The sequence below is a fragment of the Didymella exigua genome, assembly GCF_010094145.1.
Source record: "Didymella exigua CBS 183.55 unplaced genomic scaffold M421scaffold_22, whole genome shotgun sequence".
NCBI classification, from domain to species: domain Eukaryota; kingdom Fungi; phylum Ascomycota; class Dothideomycetes; order Pleosporales; family Didymellaceae; genus Didymella; species Didymella exigua.
In genome coordinates, this window is record NW_022984796.1 from 144360 (window position 1) to 167989 (window position 23630).

The following is a 23630-nucleotide window of genomic DNA, read 5'->3' on the forward strand; positions in this document are numbered from 1 at the left end:
TCGCAAAGTTCCACTTTGATACGCGTCACACAGCTCAACCCACTCCTGCGGCGTGCAGAAGACGCGTCGAGGTACAGCTGCCATGTCAGGCATGCAGAAGTATGTGAAGGGTGCTCGCAATGGTCGACCAGAGAGCCCTCAGCCAGCCGTCAACCACCAGCGAGCGATTCATGCAGCGAACTTGAAAGTCGCGATGAGACCCGAGGTTGCCCGGCCGTCCGCCGTACAAGGGCTTCGTGGGCGCGGTGAGAGCATCATCCAACATCAACCTGCTTCCTGGCAACATCAGCACCAGCAGAAACAGCCGTCAGGTGACGGTAGAAAGGGTGATACTTACGATACTGACGCCGAAAGCATTGACACGACGGTGAACCACTCAGTTGTTCAGGTTGAAGATAATCAGCTGTTCGATCAACAGCAGTTCCAGCCTGACAACGAAGAGGATGAGTCTGGCGGAGACGAAGAAGGTTCTGGTGAAGATGATCTCGAAGACGAAGAAGTCCCGGAAGACATCCCGGAGGACATCCCGGAAGAGTATCGGCAGTATCTTGTTGACCACGGCTATGCAGAGGCCAGCCACGACCAACAGATACGGTTCCTACGACAAAGCCAACCCCACGTGTTCGTAACAATCGATGGCGATTCTTACCCAACCACAACTGATGGTAATCCCACAGAGGTGGAGGAGCAGCAGCAGCAGCAGCAAATTTATGCGGACCCCGGCTCACCATCGCCACCATCGCCACCATCGCCATCTCCACAGCGTCTTGCTGGACAAGGTCAAACTCCTTCAACGTTCAATCAGCGACGACAGCAAGCGGCCGATGTGCAACACTATAATCCTGTCATGCAGCAAAGCTCCAAGCTTTATCGACAGGGTGCGCAGATACGTGGACAACAGCGTCTTGAGATTGCTGCACATGCCCATACTCAGTCTGGCCGACATCACGTTATATTCAAGCCACCAACAAGTCGACCGCCCACACACAGCCAAGCCAACCCTAAACCAGGTTTCGTGGCGCCTCCGACGATTCATACGGTCGATCAAGTTGCCCAGAGTGGCTTCCCACAGCCGGCCTGGACAGTTCCACCTGCATCAGGGTATTTACAGACCCCAGTTCCGAGAATCGTAGAACCAGCGACCATCTCCAAGCGTGCTCCAGTAACGCGCACCAAAGTCGTGCCTATCATCCAACAGCCTAGTGAACCTCAAATTATGGAATCCGCGCTTGTCGAAGAGCACCTAGAGCATGTGGGTGACTATGACCAGAAGGTCCTCTCCAAGATGCACTACGAGGAACTGAGAAATGAGAGTTTCGACAACGATCCACGCGAGCAGGAGCCTACGTTGCCTGAAGACATGCGTGACAAGCCTCTGCATGAGCGTCTGCAGTTCGCACAGCAAAAGCTTCGTCCCACCGATCAAGTCAAGTTCTTTAGTGCCCTCCCGACCACCGAGTGGGAAGATGCGGGCGACTGGTTCCTTGGCCAGTTTACTACTATCATCACAAAGACACGAGAGGCACGACAGACGAAGCGGAAGGAGGCCCGACGCTTCGAGGCAGAAATTGAGAGACGCCACAAGCATGTAGCGAAGAAGCAGCGCCTTGTCGAAGAAGCCATGGACAAGATGAAGGCCCAGGGTGAAAGACTTGTGCCAAAGAGCCCTAGGTCTTCAAAGAGTCCTCGGCGTAGGAGGGATTGAAGAAGTTGCACTCTTCATGTCATCCGCCTCCATTCAGTAAACACTTCCCTGGAGCTCTAGAGAGGAAGCGATATTCATAGCGCACAACGATTTTATCTCGCGAGATGCGCTCATCTGTTCTAGCGTCATTAGCTTGCATAGGTTCTACACCCGCATACTGATTAACAAATTGGACTGGTCAGGACGTGGAGAGCATGCAGAGTATACCTCACGCAACGAAGACGAAAATCCCGTTGATATATTCGAAATATTTTGGAGAAAGCCAATCGGCCATTGTGGACTGCGTTAAATGCCGCCGGATACGACTTGCGCGGAAGACAATACGGTGTTCACATAGGCTGGAAGAGACAAGCAAATTTGGAAATCGAACATCTACACAAATTGCGGCATTCGTACATTGTTTGGGTTGTTGCAACATATGATCGCCGAGAGGTTGGTCATTATGCTGTAATAGCAGCACTATGGAATCTTGCAAAATTCTTGGATGAGGTCAACGAACGAAGTTGCTAAAGCGACCGGAAATCAATGAAAGTCTCAAAGGAAGCCAGCAACCTCGGCACCAGATTATTGATCGTGACTGTAGGGCATTCGGATCAGGCGATATCGAGGGAGCAAAGAATACAATAACATAGAATTAGAACAACAAAATATTCTAATGGCCTAGGACAGTCCAAGGCAGAGTAATTACGTTCCATTTTTGGGTAGTGGTGTCATCTTCGACGCTGCTGTAGTCGGTATGATCCGGTTCCTCTCCCACTCGAAAGTAGGGCAAGGCAGCTAGTTGACTAGGAAGCTAGGAAGCCAGGAGACCCGTGTTAAGTCGTACGAACCTGTCCTTTGATAAAAGAGATCTTTCAGACCAATATGCTATGCTAGACTATCTGACAGGAATGCAGTTGTTGGTGTAGTTTGCCCAGATGTCGCTGGAATCTGGAAATGCACTCATCATAGTACCAGTCTATAATTTCAAGCAGCACACAATCCAGCTAACTAATAACGAAGAACCCACTTCAGAACACTACTGTTTAGATGATTAGGTTCTTCTGCAAGTCGAGCAAGCTTCACTGATGCTGGAGCTGGGAGGAATAAACAGCAACGGAAAAAATCTTCTGCACACTGGACAATTTCACCATCACTACAATACCATATGGCAACTCTATCGACAGCGGAGATATGGTTCAGCTCATTGAAAGAGGCAATGATACCAGAGGCAATGATACCAAAGGCAACGATGGCTAATTTCCTTACAGCTCATCGCAGAACATTCGAACAGACCGTTCTTATTTTCGAAGACGCAGTGTTACAGATTATGAACAACCAGCAATACGGATAACAAACACTTCACACTTTCTTTGCATTCTTGGCGACACGTACTGTGGAAGAGAAGCTTACATGCATGGACTGCAACACAGAAATATTGACCAATCTTGCAGTAACAACAGCTCACATTCACCGAGAGGCTCCCCACGATGGCCATGAAGTTTAAAGCCATCTCTGCACCAAGTATGGTATTGTCACTACAGTTAATATCTTCAATCTGAGTGAATTCCAAATTCGCAGGCCCTTCACCGTACAGACAAATTCATTCACAACAAGAAGATTATATCTCTGAATACCTCTTATGGGTAAGTTGCATTGCTTCAAACTACTAATCGTAATTTTGTATTGATTGGGCAGTTTCCACCATTCTCTAGATGACGATTCAAGCGGCGATCTCTCTCTTTCCTTTCTCCCTACGAGTGGTCGCTAGCTCATTTTTAAATACCCCTGAGCTGTTTGCTCGTAGCTATGATCCACACCAAGTACCTCACTGTCATGTCAGTGATCGAAAGCATGTGGCAAGGTGCTCAACACCTCTCAGTTTGCTTAGCTCACATACCTGAAGCCGGCAGCAACTAGACAAAAATGTCTATGAACAAGGCCTACCGCCTAGTTAGACATTCAATAACAACGCTTTGTACAAGATGTGCCAAGGCAGATAAGTTTCAAATGGCGACATCCGTCCTGTGCTATTGCGTATTGGAATTACAAACGTTCATATAGGGAAGGAGCAGTCATGAACAACCAAACATCTATTCCCAAACATCACTGATATGGCGGAAGCCTTGGTGGACAGGAATGTGCCACGCTCTTGGGCCGATGTGGAACAGGTTGTTTCACGTCTTCACCGTCATCACAACTTTGACGTACTGAACAGCAAGACCATGACCAATTGGAGAAGACGGATCGTGAATAAATGAGCTTTGATAGCAATGACTGAGTTCTTGTTTGTGGCACAGTATGGTTCGAGTGGATGTCCACAAGATTTCTGCCAATGTGTCTATAGAAGAGGCTTCTAAGGTCAAGTTGATGTTGTTCAAAAAGGAGAACCTTGAGGTACGAGTTTGCTTCAGGTAGCTTGAGAATTGCAGGTTGTTGCAATAGCAATTGGAACGCACCGCGCGAAAAGCGCAAGTCGCCGCCGCTCCGAAAGAAGACCGGGAAGGATAAAAGGCTAGGGTTATTACCAGCTTCGATTGACTCAACCATGTGTATGTGTTCCAGCGCAGTCTGCGGACAGAGCATGGTGTAGTTGGAAATTTGCACGAAATGAGGGTGGTTCGGTCGATGGTGGGCAGGCGCGTTGAGCATGATAACAACAACGCCATCACACCCTCATGTCTCTCCAGCCGTGGCGTATTTGACATTCAGACTTCTGCGTTATGGTGTTCAATGAGGTGAAGCGACTGCGCACACCGTATTCCTCCACTAAGTGGTTCCCTAGCAACGCATGCTTGGCGGCCAGGTGCTGCGCTCAATGCGCTCCCTGGTCCTCGCTCACGCACGTCTGTTTGAGCCCCTTCGACATTGCATTCAACACCGCTTTCCCCATACAGACCCAATTTTGGCCTTTTGCGACATACTTCCCTGTACAAACTACCACACATCCTGTACATACAAAATGGTAAGTCAGACAACAGTCTTGTTCACAGCAGAGGTGAGCGGGGAGTGCGACGGCTCCGCGGGTGGTGGTTGGCTGCTCACGCCTGCCGTTGCCGGTCAACAGAGCAAGGCACAACAGACCCTTTTCTGGCGGCCTTCACCTGCTGGTGCAACGCGACTTCGTTACACAGCAGCCAGGCACTCGGCGCACGCATCCTCCACCACGATCCGACGCCCAGAATACACACAAAGGCAACAACGGTGCAAAGGACACAATGAATAACGATCACCAGGCCTCCACCAACTACCGCGAAGCGTTTCAGCTGTTCGACAAGCGCGGCAACGGGCGCGTTGACCGTGGTGCCCTCGGCGACCTGCTGCGCGCATGCGGACAGAACCCTACGCTCGCTGAGATTACGGATCTCGAGCGCGGTGTGGGCGCTGACTGTACGTCTCCACGATCTCCGCACCGACTCCGGCCTCTTGGTCGTGGACGCGCAAGCTGACATTCCAATAGTCGACTTCGACTCGTTCTCCAAGATCCTCAACCGCCCCGGCGGCTTCCGCGAGCCCTTTGACATCGAGGAGTACATCCGCGGTTTCCAGGTGTTCGACAAGGACCGCAGCGGGTTCGTCGGCAAGGGTCAGATCAAGTACATTTTGACGAATCTGGGCGAGAAGATGAGCGAGGAGGAGGTCGACGAGCTGTTCAAGAGCACGATTGACGCGAGCAACGACGAGGTCGACTACAGGGGTGAGTCCGAATTTAACGCCAATAGTGAGCAGCGTGAGGGAATAGCCGTGTGCTAATGCTAGACAGAATTCGTCAAGACGATCGCGGAGAACTAGGCACGGCGAGGATGGATTACGTTTCTACGAGGAGCTTCGTGTTTATGGTTTCAGCATGCGGATACTGGCGTTGGGATACTCGAGGGCACGGTCTTCTCCATTGCCTTGGTCAGGAGAGCGGAGTTATGTAGCCAGGCTGCTACAGCGGCCGCAATGACATACGATTCATGCACATGTTGTGTATTTTTTTCCTCAGCCTGGCAGTGACACGACAGGGGACTACGAACGTTGTCAAAAGGGCGAACACAATCAGAAGGGCAAGCAGAACGCAGGGTGACACTGGGCTACAAGACCGATGCACGCTCCTCTTGCGGCCAGACGCACAAGCCACGGATCTTCCCATGCGAGTTCAGCACAAGGTCGGGCCGCCAAGACGTCTCTTAACCACGGAATTATTAATCTTAGACACGGTCACTTGGCAAATACACGACAAGCACAAAGCGGAAAAGATGATCGTTTAATATATTGCTTGAGTTGATTCCATTTCATTTCATTCGAGACATGTTTTTGGGACCAATGAGCCACGTCTATGGAGTGGGAGGCTTCTTCGTAGCGTGAGAAGCCTGGCGCGAGAGCCGGTGGGTATCGCGTGTGAGTAAGAGACAAGAGTTTCAGATCGCCGTGCTGTGCTATGCCGTAACGCCAACGAAATCCAACGTCACAAACGACGGGATGAGCTATGTAAAGAAGTCATGATGGCCACAAAGGGAAGCCGTGAGGCTGAGGAGAAATGAAGCTAGCCGCGGGAGTACTGCGATCCCGCGGCCGGACCACGGATGGTGGGGGAGTGAGGCTGATATCCGTGCTCGAACCCTGCCGTGCAGCGGAATGCCTACGCAGCCACAGCCGTCGCAGATGACATGCCTGGTGCCGCGGTGCCGGTACTGCTATTCGCGGCCTGGGTCCTCTTGTAGTTGATCATCTCGGAGGTCGTCATGAAGCCGCCGGGGATCAGGAACGCGACGTCGTCGCGCCTGCCCGTGCGTTCGCCCCCGAACGAAGCCCAGTCCAGCTGGTAGCCGACGACGAGGTTGCACCGCCCGCACCGCTGCAGATAGCGCTTCTCGAAGCCCGAGTCGCTGGTGAGAATCTCTGCTGTGCGCTCCTGGCGCGTTGAGAGGAGCAGGCCGTAGTGCGTGGTCGATGCCGAGGCCGCCTTGGTCGCGGGCGGGAGAGGCATGATGTGCGCCTTGTCTTGCGAGTTCTGCCGTGTGGGAAGCGCGGGTAGAGGTGTGGTGGTTGCGAGCAGGAGGTGGCTGCATAGGCAGTGGTAGGTGTAGACTGTGTTGGAGGCCTGGAGGGTGATCTTCTCCTCGGGGGTGGGCGAGGGCATGGCGAAGTAAGCGCGCGAGGACTGAACGATATCCATGGTGACTGTGGTCTGGTGTATGTTGATTTCGAACGTGAGGAAGTTGTGTGTTTGCGTTGTGGGAGGATGTCGCGGGAAGTGGGGCGCAACGACTGGAGACTTATATGGGTGCCGTAAGATTAACGTGGATACTGAACCACGGTACGGCTAGCAGTTCCCGCGGCTTATATGTGGCTGGAGTGGAAGGCGTTTGTGGTGAGGTCGGCCTGGGTGCGGAATGTCGTGGAAGTGCTTTTGCATGCAGTCCGGCGGGGGAGAGAGCAGATTTATGTCTGTCCGGATTGGGTTGAAACAGGACTTCGACACGCTTCACGTTGACAAGCAGAAGGTCAAGCGCTGCGGCAGACTAGACCGAGCTCTCTTCTGTTCCAAGTAGGCAGCCAAGAGATGCCCTGCGGTTACCTGTGCGTGTGCGTGTGCGACAATGAGGCTCAACTCAAAGGCCAAGTGGGGTCGCAACACGTATGAGGCGCCGTCGGCTGCGTGAAACAGCATAACATAGCCAAGCCGTGTAGCCAATCTGATACCCCTCGGCCGTTTTTGGTTGGAGAAAGCAACATTGCTAAGCAGAACCTAGCAATAAATCGGCAAGACTTCAAAAGAAAGCTCCACAAGTCGGCCCACAAAAGCAGCTTGGGAAGATAAGACGACCGAGTGCAGATGCCCACGCTGACCATGGTATGGTGGAGAATGCTTTACACGGGGGTGAGCGTATCTGATTGCGCAGGCCTTGGGCGAGCTGGTAACCCCGCGACGAGGGCCGTCATTGTCGCCGCGATCATCGGTGGAGAGGGCACCGTGTAGAACGTCCGTGTACACAAAGAATCAAACGAATGAATTGCCAGAAATCCACCACGCGTTCCTGGCATGTGACGCGGGCGCGCCTGTCCAAAGCGCCGACGCCCGCCTGGAGCTACCCAATCGCAGTGTCGGCCCGATCCCTGCATAGAAGCTTAGAAGGCCACTCTGTTTTGGAACAGTTCCGCACCGCATCCGCCTTCAAACAGCACTAGCACAGCGTCTTGGCTGTGTGCTTGCGAGTATCAAAGCTACCTCCGTGACGGGCGACGACATTCGTAGCAGAAGGCATGCTGATCACGAAGGATGTGGTCAAGTTTGGCACCTTCGTGGTGACAAGACAGGTGTGTGCATTGCTCTGTCCATTGGCGGCGCGGGGCATAGCTGTGACGTGATGGAGTTGATATCCTCGCAGGTATGGCTTGTTGATGAGTATTTCTGCTTACAGCTGCAGGTCTTTTACTTGACGCGCCTGTCATTCGCCATTGTCAACCTCAAACCGCTGCTGCCGGGGCATGTGCTGGTTTCACCCAGGCGGGTCGTGCCGCGCTTCAACGATCTTTCGCCGGCGGAGGTGCAAGACCTGTTTCTGACCGTGCAGCGCGTGTCGCGCATGGTGGAGCGCGTCTTTGCTGCCTCATCGTTGAACATTGCCATCCAGGATGGTATAGACGCTGGCCAAAGCGTGCCACATGTGCATGCCCATATCATTCCTCGGAAGAAGGATGACCTGGAACATAAGGGTGGCACTGATGCCATATACGAGATGATGGAGAGCGGTGAGGCACACCTTGAAACCCAGATGAAGGCAAAGGAGCAGGCTGCCCAAGCTGAGCTCGCTGAGGACGAGAAAAGGGGCAAGTTCCCCGCGGTCGACAATGACAGTCGCAAGCCCAGGAGCGACGAAGAAATGCATAAGGAAGCAGATTGGCTCGCGGAAGAGATGGCGAAGGAAAATTAAGCATAGACAATGTTGTGGCGTCAGTCTTGACTTGGATTCACTTACAATACGTCTTGGCAGGCACGAAGTATCGAAGTTTTACCCGCTCTTACAACCAGTTCCACGACCCAACACCACACTATTGCCGCTGAAGATCTAGGCTCGTCTGCAAAGGATATACCTGTAGCACCAGGTTCGCACTAAATCAGAAAAGAGCATCATGGGATTGTCTTTCAAAGTGTTTGTATCAGTCGAGCGTCTTCCGACGCTTTGCAACCTCACACAGAGTGGTCAAACTCTGCCTTGTCAACGACGAACCCTTCGAATCTTGCCTTTGCTGCATTCCCATGATTCGCAAATGCGAATATTCCTACAACAGGACCGACAAAATCTCTCGCACTCAGCTCCATAGCGTCTGCCTTACCCAATTCGACAGTTTCCCCGCCATTAATGCTAAAGTATGCACGGTATACCTTCTCTGTGTATGCAATGATGAACTTGAGACCATTGAGCGAATCACGTGAACCCTCGAGCTGATGCTCAGCAGATCGCTCGATTTGCTTTGCTTTGTTGAAAACCTGGAACACAACCTTGTGTGTGGGTGTCGAATGGAAGATCCGGAGAAAGCGATGCTCGTCCTTGTACACCGTCAAGCCAGCATTCGCGGCTGCTGGATCGCTGGACGGAGTAGTTGTGCTGTTCAGAACGACGCTGCTGGCTCCGTCCATGAGTCTCTGCCGTTTGCCAATGAAAGTCGGCGATGAGCCTGCAGAAGTGAGGTCATGCGCGCTTGCAGTAAGCTCGTACCACTCAGAATGCTCAGATTGACTCGGGACAGTGTATCGTGAAAAGTCAGGGTCGCGGATGTAAAGGAGGCCAGACCCTGCAGAGGCGTCAATTCTCTCGTCGCTTCTGAGCTGTACACCGGGCAGCTTTAGACATGTCTTCGCTTGCTCGAACTTGAGCCAGCCATCATCGGTCCAGTGGCCCTTGACGAGAAATGTCTCGCGCCCGAGGCCATAGAGCTGATGCTCCGACATTCTCATGCCCAAGCACACTCCCCACCATTCGCCATTCTTGTCTTCGAAAGCTTCGCAGTGCCCGGTGCACTGCACATACTCATCTGTGCCTCCAGCGCTCAGAATTGGATTTTCCGGGTACGGTTCGTATGGACCAAGGATGCTTCGACTGCGTGCCATGACCACGCGGTGATCCTCGTAAGTACCTCCTTCTGAGATCATGAGGTAATAGAAGCCATTTCGACGGTAGATGTGGGGGCCTTCTGGGTATATGCCGCCTGTGCCATTCCAGAGCTCGGTCTCTTCCGAGAGCTTCTCACCTGTGACTGGATTGATCTCGAAAAGCATGATCCTTGTTCTCGGGCCTGGTGACTTAGATCCACAGATGTATGCTTTTGCATCTGTGTCGAAGAAGAGAGATGTATCGATACCGTGGAAGTCAAACATGACCGGATCGCTCCATTTGCTGCTGTAGATGTCTGTCGTTGACAATATAAAATTTTGCGTCTCGTCTTTCGATCCATCGCCACCATTGCGAATGACGTTGGTGCAGATTACGTAGAACGTGCCGTTGTTGTATCGGATTGTCGGAGCATACAGACCTCCAGTAGCTACCATGTGACCTTCTTCCTCGGAATGGAAGATTAACGTCTGTGATTTAGAGAGGCTGAGTTGCTCTGTGCGATTGATTGCGTTACCTGTCACTCGTTAGATTGAAAGAAGAAATCACGGCGATATGGGCGCACCAATATGTTTCCAATGCACTAGATCATTTGATGTGTAGATTGGCAGCCCCGGAAACAGATGGAATGTGGAGTTGACAAGAAAGTACGTGTCGCCCACAAGCACAAGGGAAGGATCAGGCGCGAATCCTGGGATGATGGGGTTCACTTGGCCGTCACTCCCCATGGTAGACGCTCTGTGTTACAAGGGGTGTTAATTACAGACGATGAAATATGTTGCGCAGTCTGGACCAGAGTACACGCTGTAGATAATTAGAGATTTCCGAAGCGGATCGCGGGGACGGAACTTCACAAGAGGCACCATTGCATGTAGCGCAGGCTCAACATACTGCCACAGGCTGAATTTGCTGGCCCGCAGACGTATAGATCTGCACGTTTGCTTGTATGAGATATTGCCCCTCCCCCTCCAAAGACACGAGACTAGTCTCAAAATAGCAATAGTGGTGATACTTAACCGAGGAAGGGTCCTTCGCGCGTCTCTTCCTGGCTTCATCCACGCCGCAGGTATCCTACCGATCAAGGATATATTCTCACTGGTCTTGGAGATGCCGCTTATATCATGAATGCACGAATATTCGCATTCACTCTTCTGCAAACGCCGTCTCTGCGGGGCTGGCGAGATCGCTTCGGCCGTTTCGAGTTCGCGTGCAGCAATCAATAAGCATTCATGAACATGCCTTGCTCGCTTTCAATGGAAGTATCTTGTCCAAGGCTTTTGCTTATACTACATGCCTGATTGTTGAGGAGCGGCCGAAACACAGCTTGGAAGCTGATTTATTGCCACCGATCACAGTCACTGGAAAAAAGGCGATTGCAGGATGTCCAAGTACCGTGGGAATTCGCCCAAAACAGGGTCGCCTGGAGCTACTCTAGCAGGCCCAAAGTGGCCCTGCACTTAGTTCGAAGGGGTTTTTTGCAGTGATTTTGACGTCGAGCAGCCGAATGCTCTGAATGCATGTCTCAATTGGGCTGAAGCTCCCTGCCATGGGCGAATTTCCATGGTATCACAAACAACCATACATACATCTCTTTCTCCTCCTTCCTTGTTTGTCCAAACTCATGCATATATTGCACAATGAGATATTACGAGCTGCTTGTCAGTTTTTTCACAATACTCATCGTGACAACGGCTTTTTCAATTACAGTCGTTAGCGATCGCAGCTTCACCCCTGCCTTATCTAATAGATAGCCCCTACAGCGTGCGCCAATCGTCGTCTTCCTGCTGAGCAAGCCAAAATTGTTCTTCCCAAAAGTCATACTCATCACTCTTATCATCCTCATCGCTATCTGTATCGCTAGCGTTCAAGCGAATGCGCCCCGAGCTCCCTTCTGGCAGCATGCTACGTGGTGGTCTCAGAGCCCTTGGGTGCAGTGGAGTCGTAGAATGTAGTAGTGGCTTACCGCATTTCAGGCTGCATCTACAGCCCAACATGTTGTAGCACGCCTTACACAACCCAACGCACACTGATTTTGCCTCTTCCCCTTTTTTCACCAACTTGCAATGCTTGCACCATACCCAATCAACTCCGTTTACACCTGCTCTTGTACTAGGGCAATACCGCTGACTCTGCCCGACAACTGTAGTATCGAATCCGCAGTCTGCGCAAAATCTTCGATCCCGAGTTTTACCATTGACTCCTTTTTTGCCTTTGAGCATAGTTGAAGCAAACTTCGTTGTTGGCCGGAGACAAAGACAGAATTTACAGGCGTATACTGAGTACTCGAACAAAGCTAACTCGAGAGAGAGAAGGTCGTTGTGGGTCGGAGGAGATATAAGGTTGCGAAAGTAATGATTTGTTCGGCGAAGTTGGAGAAGTGCTAGATCATGTTCCTCTTTGGCGTCCTTGAGAGCTGGGAGAAATGAGATGATCGCTAAATGCAACTCAGATGCAAGTCGCAGAAGGGGAGGTAAAGTATTGGGTGGTGTTGTAAGCAACAGCGAACTCATAATTGCAATTATCGACCACTATGGTGATTAGGAAGGTTAAGGTGGAGGTAGAGAGAGACAAAGTGACAGGATGACAGTGGATGTTTGAACTTCTCGACCCAGACGCTGCAGCCTGCTTGGCTGTGCGAGGCTAGATGCATCCCTGTCGAGATGCTAATCAACGCATAGGTGGAGATTGATCACATTCTACCGAACACACAATAAAATGCTGCTGCTCCGCCTTCGCAATGGGCACTCGTGACGCGCATGATACACTGATAGAGACGAAAATCTTGCAGCCTTCACAAGAGCTGTGGTGCTTCGAAGATGTTGGAAGATCGGATATCGATGGCGCACATCCTGCTCGGAGAATTTCTGCGCCCCAAAGACTATTGCTACCAAATCAGTATCCAGGCAAGATTCTTCATTCCACAAGTAACTTGTCATGGGAGCTGAAGCACCAACACCATAGCAGACATGCATCTACTTCCCATTTTCAAACTCCAAGCCGCTCTCCTTCCTCACCGCTCCATACACACTCGGAATATCCCCCTTGTCCCCCAGTACTTCCTTAACAGTGTCCAACCGCTCCCTCGCAACATCAAGCCCCTTGACACTGGTCCCACTCGCATCAGCCAGCGCTTTTGCATGCCTCGCATCCTTCCTTGCAAGATCGATATGAAACAGCGGCTCCTCTCTTTTATAGTAATCGCCCGCGAGCATACGCTGCGAGTATGCGGCCCATGGCCCAGGGAACATGGCGGTGATGAAGGCATGCAGATTATCGACGCCGAGCCCCGTTTTCTCGGCCAGCACGTGGCCCTCGGAGAGCTGGTTGACCATGTTCAGGATGAACGTGTTGCCGATTACTTTGAGCAGGGTGGCGTTGCCGGCCGGCTGGGCGGAGAAGTTAATCGTTGCCCGCCCAAGCACGGTGTCGGTGTAGGGTAGGACTCTCGCTACCGAGGACGAGCGGCCGGCGGCTACGCAGACGAGTGTACCTGCGTCGGCCATGGCTGGGGCGCCGAAGACGGGCATCCCGACGAATTCTGCGCCCGCGGCGGTGATCTTCTTCTCGAGCGCGTTGGTGGTGTCGGGGTGCACGGTTGAACAGTCGACGATGAGCTTGCCGTTGACGTCCTCGGTCAAGATGGTGTCGACGGTGTCGTTCACGGCGGCGTCATCGCCAACGCAGATGAAGATGATGTCGCTGTCCTTGACGGCTTCCGGGATCGTGGTCGCGACTTTGGTCTTGGAGGAGCCGAGTTTGGCGGAGAGGTCATCTGAGCGCTTCTGCGTGCGGTTGTAGAGGATCAGGGGCTTGTCAAGGCTTCCCTTTGACACGAGGTTGGCGCACATGCCCTAGACGTCCGTGTCAGCGAGTCATGATCGTGGTGTTGATGTTGTTGCTGCCCATTTTGACGTGATCATAGACATGAATGCACTTCCAACTCTTGCCGAGGACCATCATTTGTTCTCTGTTTTATGCACACAACCATTCCCCGAGTGGAAGCTGAGAGCTCGTATTCATGCATGTTTTCATCTGATTAGATATCGGCCGGAGCACCTACCCTTCCCATGTTGCCAAGGCCGATCCATGCAAGTTGCGGGGCCATATTGATGCTGGTGAAAAGATGCTTTGGGGTTGTCGGTCTGAGGTCCTGGTGTGAAGTAGCTCCAACAGTGACTTCAGGCTGTCGAGCACTCATATACTGCGGACTGCACTTCTGTCTCCGTCGTCCGTGAAGCCAGACCCGGGTTTGTCATGCTCGCGGGCCACACGCAAAAGGGCCGAAATCGGCTACCGGTATGACATGACGCAGCGGCAGTGTATCGATAACGAAGTCGTCAAAGCTCCGGGGTGCAGAAAACATGTGCACGCGGCATTTCTTCACACCGCAAGTCGCACGTGTGCTTGTAGATACCCCTCAATGTGTTCAGAAGCTGAGCGGTAGCATGAAGAATGGTCATTTGCAAAGCCCCAGTTTGGGGCTTGGGGCGGGCTTCGACGAAGGTGAGGACTGCAAACAGGAGACGATTGACTCACGGCTGCGTGGGGAGGTAGTCGCACGGGCACTGACGCCCAACAGCTCCCCAGGCTCGATAGCACGAGCAGCGCGGTAGAGAAGACTTTTACCTCGCAGTTGCACACGACGGCATGTCTCAATGCACTGAACGTCCACCGGGCTTCGAGCGACGCCAAAGCACGGCAGCGCGCCGAACGCGACCAATTGACCCGCCTGCTCAAGGAATCCGACGCCAAGCGGGACGCGAGAAACTACATCAAGCACTTCGACGTCGCGAAGAAGGCGCCCGGAGAAGCCGCATCGAAGGCCAGACAGGCCGTGAGCGCCTACAGCGACCCAGCCACGGCGCTCACCGGCGTCAACCTCGGCAACCTGTACGAGCCCACTGTCTTCACCCACCAACAGCTGCCTGAGGAGAGATTCAAGGAGAGCGAAGAGGAGCCAATCCATCTCGCACTAGTCAAGATACGGCAGCCGCAGGCCCTCGACGATGTGACACTGGGCGGCATCGCATCGACGCTGAGTCAGTTGGCGCAGCTGGGCCTGAGCACCGCCGTTGTGCTGGACTGCGACGACGATGCCTCCTGCGACACGGCACATGCACGGCCGCCTCTCGAACAGACTATCAGGCGGCAGGCGACGCGCATGGTGGCCGCCCTGCAGCGACACAACGAGCCGGGCGCTCTGCTGGTCGAGCATGCGCTCAGCTCCGCAAGCCTGGGTGGAGAGGGGCTGAGTACGGCGCATGTGCGGGGAGACGTCGAGGTCAAGGACAACTACCTTCTCTTCCCGCCCATCGACGACGGCGTGATACCTGTCATACCGCCCTTCGCCTTCGATGCGGATTTGAAGAGGGTCACTGTTCTGGCCGACGATGTAGTGTTGGCACTGGTGAGAGAATTTGCTGGTCTGTCTGGGGGGACGAGCAGCGGTATAGAGGGCACTGCGCACAGCCACCAGCATGTGTATGACCGGCCCATCTTGGACCGCATCATCATTCTGGATCCTCTAGGCGGCATTCCTTCTGAGAACAGGGCAGATGGTGCACATGTCTTCGTTAACCTCGAGGCAGAGTACCGCGACATCAAGGAAGAGCTGGCGAAAGTCTCGTCAGATGCAAAGGGGGCCGCCGCCGAGAAATACACAGCGTCACCAGGCAGCGGAAATCCAATCGCAGACATCTTTGCGGATGAGGTTGCTTCTACACCAGGACCTCCGAACAATAGTATAGGCGACATCCTGCCGCCCGATCGACACACCAAGAACCTCAACGTCGTCGAAAGAGCCCTCAAGCTCCTCCCGCCCTCATCCTCTGGTCTGATCCTCACGCCCATTGAAGCAGCCACCGAGTCGCTCCCCGCCGCCGACTCCTCCGGCCGCCGTCCCACACCCTCTCCCAATCCTCTGATCCACAATGTTCTCACCGACAAACCCATGGTCTCATCTTCGCTCCCCACCTCACCCCTAAGCCGTCTGCACAGCAGCCACGCCCCCAACCCCTCGACTTTTCTCAAGAAAGGCATCCCGCTGACCATGATTCCGGACCCGCGCATCTGCGGCCCCTGGCAACCGCCGTCAACGGGATACCCCATCATCGACCTCGCGAACGACCCGCGCATCAACCTGCCGAAACTCGTCGACCTGATCAACGACTCGTTCCGCCGAAAGCTCGATCCAAAAGACTACCTGAAGCGCATCGAAGGCCGCGTAGCCGGCATAATCATCGCAGGCGACTACGAAGGAGGCGCGATATGCACGTGGGAAACGCCGTCGACGCTGCGGCAGCACGGGTCCGGCGCGCAGGCTCATGCTGGGGAGTTGGACTCGCCGCACTGGGTTCCGTATCTCGACAAATTCGCCGTTTTGACCTCGAGCCAGGGCTCCGGCGGCGTGAGCGACATCGTCTGGGCCGCGCTGGTGCGGACTTGTTTCCCGCGCGGCGTGGTGTGGAGGAGTCGCACGAGTAATCCGGTGAATAAGTGGTATCAGGAGCGTAGCACGGGGATGTGGAATTTGCCCGGTGGACAGTGGACGATGTTTTGGACGGTGGAAGGGGTTACGGCGGGGTGGGGTGGGAAGGATGGCCGGCCGATGGAGATGAAGCGCTGGGATGCGTATGTGGATGTTTGCTCGGGGATTGAACCGAGCTGGCTGGACTCGAAGAAGTAGATAAGGGAATAGAACATACGACCAGCACTTTGCAGTTGGCTGCATGTGGTGCGTGGGCAAATGATCAGCACTGTAGAGGCGGCCGCGGACGCATGAGCCTCTTGTCGTCTCAAGGACTGACCCAGGTACGCAGTGGTATGCCTTCGAGGATATTGAAGTCGGTGATCGTGTTCAAGCCAAGACGCAGCTTGCAACGAAGAATGAAATCATGCAGCCGTTGCAGTGCGCGCCTCGCAGAGGGTTTGTCAGAAGGCATCGTAAAGGGTCGGGGGGTGAAGGCAGTGCGAGGCATTGTCGAATACTGGAAGGTGTAGCATTTGTTCGTGAGAGAATGGTCATGAGTCTAGAATTAAGAAGAAAGAGTGTTGAATATTCGAGGCTGGAAGCTGTCAACATGCATGCCCGTTTAACCACGGGACCTAACTCGCTAGCGCTGTGGGGGAACTGCAGAGGCAATCAGCGAAAATGGTCCCTGGCCATCACTCACGTACTCCTCTCTCCCTGACGCGCGGAACCACAATTAGCACTGCATATACCCGTCATAATTAATCACCCTGTCCAATTTTCCTGGAAATGACCCGAAGCTCGACGCTAGAAGCTATGCTCATGCCGATCCCTCGACTCCCAGTGATGGCGTCAAGCCAGCGTGACCTTACACGCTCGGTGCAGCATTTCGGCTCCCACTTCCCCCGACCGTGCAGCACGCTCCGCATCGCCGTGTTAGCGCTATACCTCCCATAGACAATGAAAAGGTGATCCCCGCGATTTTTACCCCAGCATTTACCCCAGGCTTGGTCTAGCAAAGGCTTGGGTTGCAACTGCAGCGGCGGGCCACAGTGACAATTAGCCTGTAGCAACGACAAACGGTCAATGGCACGCCAATGACAGGGTTCCTTGCTTGGTAGGCGCGCACATGGCGACGTGAAGATGCACGCCGCACGTCTTGGAATCTGGGTACTTAGGTGCAGACCGCGCTCCTCCAAGACGTCTTCTTTGCTTGATCATCGTTGTCGGCCTTAGCAAGGGCTCATCTCGAACATCAGCACAAGAATCGCATCGAACTTGATCAGCGACCCAAACGTCTTGCTAGATTGCCGTTGAGAACCAGCAACATGGGTTTCTTCAAGAAGCCCACCCTGCGCACGCGCGATGACCAGCGCACAAGCGCCGCAGAACTCACTCTGCGCGCCTCAATCCTCCCTCTCTGCCTCGTCACAATCCTCTTCTTCCTCTGGGTACTGCACCTCCTTCCCTCTAGAGTCCCAGTCTAACACTATCAGGGCTTCTCATATGGCCTTATCGATACGCTGAACAAGCACTTCCAAGTCGAGCTCAACATCACACGCGCACGCTCTTCCGGACTGCAGGCAGCTTACTTCGGCGCGTATCCGCTTGCTTCGCTGGGACACGCGAATTGGCTGCTCAGACACTGGGGATATAAGGCGGTGTTCATCTGGGGACTGTTTCTGTTCGGCACAGGTGCACTGCTGACTTGGCCGTGCCTCGTGTACCGTTCTTTCGGTGGATTTTGTGCGGCGACTTTTGTCATCGGAAATGGTTTGGGCAGTCTGGAGACGGCGGCAAATCCGTACCGTGAGTATCTGAGTGCTTGATTCTTGTAAGGGGTCTGGCTGATGGATTCACAGTTGCTGTTTGTGGACCACCAAAGTACTCGGAGCTGCGCATCAACCTCGCGCAGGCTTTCAACGGTATCGGGACTGTCGTTGCGCCTGTCCTCGGTTCCTACGTCTTCTTCGTCGATGTCGGCGAGGGCTCTGAGGCGCTCAAGAACGTGCAGTGGGTGTACCTCGCAATCGCGATCTTCGTCTACGTCCTGGCCGTCGTGTTCTACTTCGCCACGGTAGGCTTCCCATCCCGGTCCTAGAAACGGGAACTAACGGCCATCAGATCCCCGAGATCACAGACGCCGACATGGCCTTCCAAGCCGAAGTCACAAACGCAGGCTCCGACGCCAAACCGTTCCGCAAGCAATACCGCCTTTTCCACGCCACCTTTGCGCAGTTCTGCTACACCGGCGCCCAGGTCGCCATCGCAGGCGCTTTCATCAACTACGTGACTGAATCGCGAATCGGCAGCTACGATGCGAACGGAGTGGCGCAGCCGACCAGCAATGCAGATGCTGCACGCTTCTTGGCCGGGGCGCAGGGAACGTTCACCATGGGACGGTTTGTGGGCAGTCTTACAATGAAGTTTGTGAAGCCTAGATGGACGTTTTTGGTCTTCATGAGCTGCTGCATGTGAGTATCCCTGGCTCCTCATTCACCTTTGACGGTGACATCAGGGTCTGGTGGCTAACATTAGACCAGTATCTTTCTCATCCCCGCTATCACCGAGCGCGGCAACACAGGCATGAGCATGCTCTTCATCGTGCTCTTCTTCGAGTCCATCATCTTCCCCACGATCGTAGCGCTGGGCATGCGCGGTCTGGGCAAGCACAGCAAGCGCGGCTCAGGCTTCATCGTGGCGGGCGTCTCGGGCGGTGCCGTGGTGCCGCCGCTGCTCTTCGTCGCGGCCGACTCGCGCGGAACGGCGAACGTCGGTGCGGGATACTCGCCGACTGCGTTTGCCATGGTGGTCCCGCTGGTGTTTTTCTTGGCTGCGTGGTCGTACACGTTCTGTGTCAATTTCATCCCTGCGTACAGAAACGTTGCGGATAGCTTCCATGAGACCAAGGTCGGCCTTGTTAACTCGGGCGCGGGTGATGCGGAGGGCCAGTTTGGCGTCAAGGATGGCGGCTCGCCGCTGCAGACTGAGGCTGTGCATCATGGTGAGAAGAAGATGTAGGGACACGACGGCTGGCACTCGATACGCATAGGAAATATGGGCGTCTGCAGATGGAGCAATCAATACCGGATATGTTTCTTTGTATTGCAGTATCATGGCTTCAACCTCCTTACTCAGTGCATGTGTTGGGTCTTCAGAAGGTCCAAAGACGCCAGCGACCGATTGTGGAAAAAAGGCGGTCGAATGCGGATGTTGGGCCTCGCACATTAACCGCAAACACCGCTTGACGAGATTCGCCTCCCCCACAAAATCCCATGTCTTGGCCGTACAAGGTTCCGTGGCGGCCGCAGTCATAGTACGACATGGCTGCCGTGCTTGCCGTGCTGGCCGCGCGATGAGCAGCAGGAACGTCTCCAGCAGGAAGGCGCGTTCCTGAGATGGTCGCTGGATCGACAACGGCGAGAGCTTGACCGTTGACGGCTGCACACGGCAGACTGGGATTGGGACAAGGCACCAGACGTGTTGATGCACGATTCTTTGTTATTTGGAAACATGTCGCATTCGCTGCCACGTATTCGCGCGTATAGACTATTAGACAGTGCCGAAGGAACCGCTAGACCCCCGCGTGTCCCGCTCGGCGGAGGCGCAGGACGCTTGAAGCCGCAGCAGCTCACACCTCAGCGGCGAGCTGCGTCTGCGTCTCCCACCGCAAGATCATGTACAGTGACCTCTGCCCCCTCTGCCGCGCCGTACCGCAGCCATAGAGCCCGCCCCCGAGCAATGCGGCGGTCATGGACAAGAAGGCGCTCTTCTTTCCGTGGTAGGTGCCTAGCGCGACACCGCCGTGAGGCGCGACGACAACTGCTGACCACGGCGCTCGCCCCCAGCGGCCTCATACTCGCAAGCAGCTACCTGTCCACTGCGACGCCCTTCGAGCACTCGTTTGCCCTCGACAAGCCCCTGCACACCGCCTGCCTCGTGCTGCTGCTGACCGGCCTGCTCGTCGTCGCCGCTGAAGCCGCGCCCGGCCGCCCGCACCAGCCACAGCTGCCCGCGCGATATGTCGCGATACCGCTTGGCGACGGCCACGCCAGACCGCCCGCCGAGCAGCACTGGACCGACGCGGGGCTCGTTGGCCGCAGAAAGAGCTGGAGCCTCAGGGCCGTCGGCGCCCTGCTCGCTGTGCTGCTGCTCGCGCTGTGCGGCCGCACTGGACTCTTCTACCTCACCGTCCGGGACGTCGAGTGCACTGGTCCCTCGCCCGTGGTGTGTATTGAGACGCCTCATGCCATGCCAGGCCAGCACTGCATACTAAGTCAACACAGGCCTTCCTTCCTGTCGTCCTCGCCCTCTACCACAGCCTCCGCCATCCCTCACAGCGTCAGTACCCCGCCTGGAGCGCCGACTCACGTCCAAAGACGCTGCTCGAGCGCGTCGTCAGCTTCACATATGGCAACTCGACGCGCTACATCGTTCCGTCCATCCTACTGGCGATCAGCAGCTTCCTCGTCCTGATCAAGACCAGCGCCCTGCGCTCCACCTACATCTGCCCCGTCTCGAACTCCACGGCAGCCCTCGTCCCCACCCTGCAGTTCGCAGGCTTCGTCCTCGACACCGTCATTGTCCAATTGCTATATCGCTTGGTCGACGACGGAATCTCTCCAGTCGATGACTGGACCATCCAGCTCCAGGATGGCACGTCGAACAATCTGCTGATTGGCTTGACCTTCATTGTACCTTATCACCACTAGCGAATCCGTGGCAGTAGCTAACACGTCCCAGGCTTCATCGTTAGTTCTTGTTGTTGCTGGCATTGTTGTATACCCAACCATGCCTGAGTACCGCGAGTGGATGCTCTCATTCCCGTCTGAATATCTGCTTGGTTTGTTGCGTTTATCGTTGATGATACCCTTTATCACCGTGTGCTTTTTGAAGTCGGTAAGTCGTCCCCCAACCACCCGCCCCGGCCAACCCCGAGCCAAAGCTGATCTCCCAGGCACGACTCTACGGCGTTTTGAGCGCGGTGCTCACTGTTGCATTTTCCTCTGCATACATTGGCGTTCTTCGTGCACTCGGGACCGGCGCGTCCCACGCATTTCCTCCCAAGTCCACAGTGAGCCTTGTACTGTGTTTGACTCTTCTCACCATTGCTCTCATCCTTTACCTGGTCACAGACACCAACATTGAGTCTCGCATACGCTCCACCGTACCGGTCCGACTGGGCAGGAACCAGTCGGCGACATTTGTCCTAATTCTCATCGGCTTCTCCGTCGGCGTTGTCATCTACCGCCGCCAAGAACCCATCCTCGAGCATCCCGTCACATTTCTGATTGAACAAGCGAGCGTCCACCATGAGAACTGGGCGGCGCAAGCCTATCGCAGCCAGTCTCTTGCCCAGGCGGTCGTCAATTACCAGCAGCGCTACAAACGGGACCCTCCGCCATATTTCGACAAGTGGTACCAGTTTGCTGTCGCGCGGAACTCCATTGTGATTGATGACTACGACAGTATCGAAGAAGATCTCGCACTGTTCTCGTCGTATACTCCGGACGACCTGCGTCTGCGCACAGCCACTGTACTGGCTACTCATCAACAAGTCGGAGGCGTGCGCATCCGTGATGGATCGGCAGATGCATTAGGCAACGTGCCCGACGAGTCCAAATGGGTTGTCGACGGCGCTACAAGCATGATCAAGCAGTTTGCTGAGTTTCTCCCTGACATGGATCTTGCCTTCAACCTTGGCGACGAGTGTCGAGTCGCAGTACCTTTTGAGCGTCTGCAGAACGCTCTGGGCAACCCGCAACGATACCCCGTACCCGAGCCATCTCGAGCTCGTCTTGACTTCAGCATTGACCGCGCAGATAGGTGGCCTCACATCGACAACATACGCAGCGACCCAAAATTCTTCGAAGACGCCCGACTCAATCCCTCCTTCCAGACATACGGTTCGATAGCTTGCTCTCCCGAATCCCGTGCACGTAAAGAACGACACTGGAACACAAGGACATTCTGCCCAACTTGCAGTTTGCCACATGCTATGGGCGCGTTCGTCTCGAACTGGACTTTGGCTACTGATCCCTGCCATCAACCTGATGTTGCGACCCTTCATGGCGTTTACCTCAGCCCGACGAACCTCACAGGCACTCATGACATCGTGCCAATCTTCAGCGCAAGTCGTGCAGCTGGATTCGTCGACATCAGGTACCCATCTCCGTGGAACTATCTGGGAAAGTCAAAGTACGAATTCGACGAGAAGTACCCCGATCCACCATTTCAGCAAAAGGAGGATGTACTTTTTTGGCGTGGGGTTACAGAGGAAGGCGTCAGTACAGCGGGATCTTGGAAGGGCATGCTGCGTCAGCGGCTGGTGCATTACCTTAATTTCAACACGACTTCGCGACTGCCCATGTTTTTACCAAAGGGCGACCACAGCGACAAACTCGAGTATATCATGAAGCGCAGGTCTGATGTCAAGAGGCTGCTGGAGACGAAGATCGACGCCCAATTCACTGAGCTCAACCACTGCGCAGGCCAAGACTGCGTCGACCAATCGCACGAATTCAAGCCCATCGATGCCGTCGACCTCAGACACCACTGGCGCTACAGATATCTCTTCGACGCCGATGGCGCCGGCTCATCGCACCACTTCCTCCCGCTCCTCCAGTCGAACTCCGTCATCCTCAAGTCCGGCATCTTCCGCGAATGGTACTCTGACCGCCTCGTCGCCTGGAAACACTTCGTCCCTGTCGATCTGCGCCTGCACGACCTCTTCTCCATTCTCGCGTACTTTGGCGGCTACGGTGTCGAGGAGCGCAACAAGAGGATGATGGAGGGCCGTGTCAAGGAGGCCGAGGCTATTGCGAGGCAGGGTAAGGTCTGGTCGGAGAAGGCGCTAAGGAAGGAGGATATGGAAGTCTACATGTTTAGGCTGCTGCTTGAGTGGGGGCGGCTGACGGATGACAAGAGGACAGAGATCGGGTTCAGGTTGGGGAGAGGGAGTCAGGGATAGAGGCGGTGTTGAGATTGGAGTTTGGGTTAGCATTGCACGGCGTATCGGGATATGCCAAGATCATCTTTTATTGCACATAGGAGGTCGAGCCAGGGTGACGTGACTTCACCAGGGCGTGAACACGCTAGCGCAGCAAAAGACGTGTATAAAGGCTCGCCATCGCACTAATGGTCCCTCTCCTCATATTCTTCCTCTTCTAAAGGACATGAAAAACGTCACTCAGTGGTTCTTATTGATGTCTGTTCTGTGCCGTTCTGCTGCGCTCGAAATTCGCGCCGCCATCCTCATGCGCGCCCTCGCGGAACGCTCGTGGACATGCCTGTACTTGAACAGACGTCGATTGATTGAGTCCATGCTGGTTGCCTCGGTCTCTTCTCTCGAATGGAAATCGCTGCGATTACATGCCTT

The 23630-nt window shown here is 54.4% G+C and overlaps 11 protein-coding genes across 11 annotated transcripts; 6 read left to right on the top strand and 5 right to left on the bottom strand.

Annotated features, from left to right (window-relative positions):
• Positions 1-91: 91 nt before the first annotated feature.
• M421DRAFT_67662 (uncharacterized protein) lies at positions 92-1705 on the top strand (the record flags this gene model as incomplete). Its single annotated transcript, XM_033596429.1, has 1 exon — positions 92-1705. One exon carries the CDS (start codon positions 92-94, stop codon positions 1703-1705), a length of 1614 nt encoding a protein of 537 aa, XP_033446638.1.
• A 3059-nt stretch (positions 1706-4764) lies between these two features.
• On the top strand, positions 4765-5650 carry M421DRAFT_422726 (EF-hand). Its single transcript, XM_033593258.1, has 3 exons — positions 4765-5074; positions 5145-5381; positions 5448-5650. Exons 1-3 carry the CDS (start codon positions 4903-4905, stop codon positions 5474-5476), a joined length of 438 nt encoding a protein of 145 aa, XP_033446639.1. The 5' UTR covers positions 4765-4902; the 3' UTR covers positions 5477-5650.
• A 658-nt stretch (positions 5651-6308) lies between these two features.
• Positions 6309-6845, bottom strand: M421DRAFT_67670 (uncharacterized protein; the record flags this gene model as incomplete). Its single annotated transcript, XM_033596431.1, has 1 exon — positions 6309-6845. One exon carries the CDS (start codon positions 6843-6845, stop codon positions 6309-6311), a length of 537 nt encoding a protein of 178 aa, XP_033446640.1.
• Positions 6846-7440: 595 nt separating this feature from the next.
• M421DRAFT_215518 (uncharacterized protein) lies at positions 7441-7914 on the bottom strand. The gene has a single exon (XM_033588264.1). It carries the CDS (start codon positions 7790-7792, stop codon positions 7541-7543), a length of 252 nt encoding a protein of 83 aa, XP_033446641.1. The 5' UTR covers positions 7793-7914; the 3' UTR covers positions 7441-7540.
• On the top strand, positions 7836-9041 carry M421DRAFT_422729 (HIT-like protein). Its single transcript, XM_033593259.1, has 2 exons — positions 7836-7987; positions 8098-9041. The coding sequence occupies exons 1-2, from the start codon at positions 7934-7936 to the stop codon at positions 8602-8604; spliced, it is 561 nt and encodes a 186-aa protein (XP_033446642.1). The 5' UTR covers positions 7836-7933; the 3' UTR covers positions 8605-9041.
• On the bottom strand, positions 8862-10511 carry M421DRAFT_67468 (glycoside hydrolase family 43 protein; the record flags this gene model as incomplete). The annotated part of the gene is made up of 2 exons (XM_033596404.1): positions 8862-10300; positions 10349-10511. 2 exons carry the CDS (start codon positions 10509-10511, stop codon positions 8862-8864), a joined length of 1602 nt encoding a protein of 533 aa, XP_033446643.1.
• A 1293-nt stretch (positions 10512-11804) lies between these two features.
• On the bottom strand, positions 11805-12251 carry M421DRAFT_15399 (uncharacterized protein; the record flags this gene model as incomplete). The annotated part of the gene is made up of 1 exon (XM_033587604.1): positions 11805-12251. A coding segment is annotated over one exon (447 nt), but the record flags the coding sequence as incomplete, so codon positions are not given.
• A 257-nt stretch (positions 12252-12508) lies between these two features.
• On the bottom strand, positions 12509-14022 carry M421DRAFT_422731 (uncharacterized protein). The gene is made up of 2 exons (XM_033593260.1): positions 13844-14022; positions 12509-13634 (listed from the first exon to the last, which is right to left on the bottom strand). Exons 1-2 carry the CDS (start codon positions 13886-13888, stop codon positions 12756-12758), a joined length of 924 nt encoding a protein of 307 aa, XP_033446645.1. The 5' UTR covers positions 13889-14022; the 3' UTR covers positions 12509-12755.
• A 115-nt stretch (positions 14023-14137) lies between these two features.
• M421DRAFT_422732 (mitochondrial amino-acid acetyltransferase) lies at positions 14138-16848 on the top strand. The gene is made up of 2 exons (XM_033593261.1): positions 14138-14286; positions 14363-16848. Exons 1-2 carry the CDS (start codon positions 14236-14238, stop codon positions 16466-16468), a joined length of 2157 nt encoding a protein of 718 aa, XP_033446646.1. The 5' UTR covers positions 14138-14235; the 3' UTR covers positions 16469-16848.
• A 429-nt stretch (positions 16849-17277) lies between these two features.
• Positions 17278-19418, top strand: M421DRAFT_215571 (MFS general substrate transporter). Its single transcript, XM_033588265.1, has 5 exons — positions 17278-17703; positions 17749-18061; positions 18115-18329; positions 18377-18726; positions 18796-19418. The coding sequence occupies exons 1-5, from the start codon at positions 17581-17583 to the stop codon at positions 19271-19273; spliced, it is 1479 nt and encodes a 492-aa protein (XP_033446647.1). The 5' UTR covers positions 17278-17580; the 3' UTR covers positions 19274-19418.
• A 586-nt stretch (positions 19419-20004) lies between these two features.
• Positions 20005-23222, top strand: M421DRAFT_67579 (glycosyltransferase family 90 protein; the record flags this gene model as incomplete). The annotated part of the gene is made up of 5 exons (XM_033596417.1): positions 20005-20033; positions 20101-20479; positions 20539-20946; positions 20996-21151; positions 21210-23222. The coding sequence occupies 5 exons, from the start codon at positions 20005-20007 to the stop codon at positions 23220-23222; spliced, it is 2985 nt and encodes a 994-aa protein (XP_033446648.1).
• Positions 23223-23630: the final 408 nt, after the last annotated feature.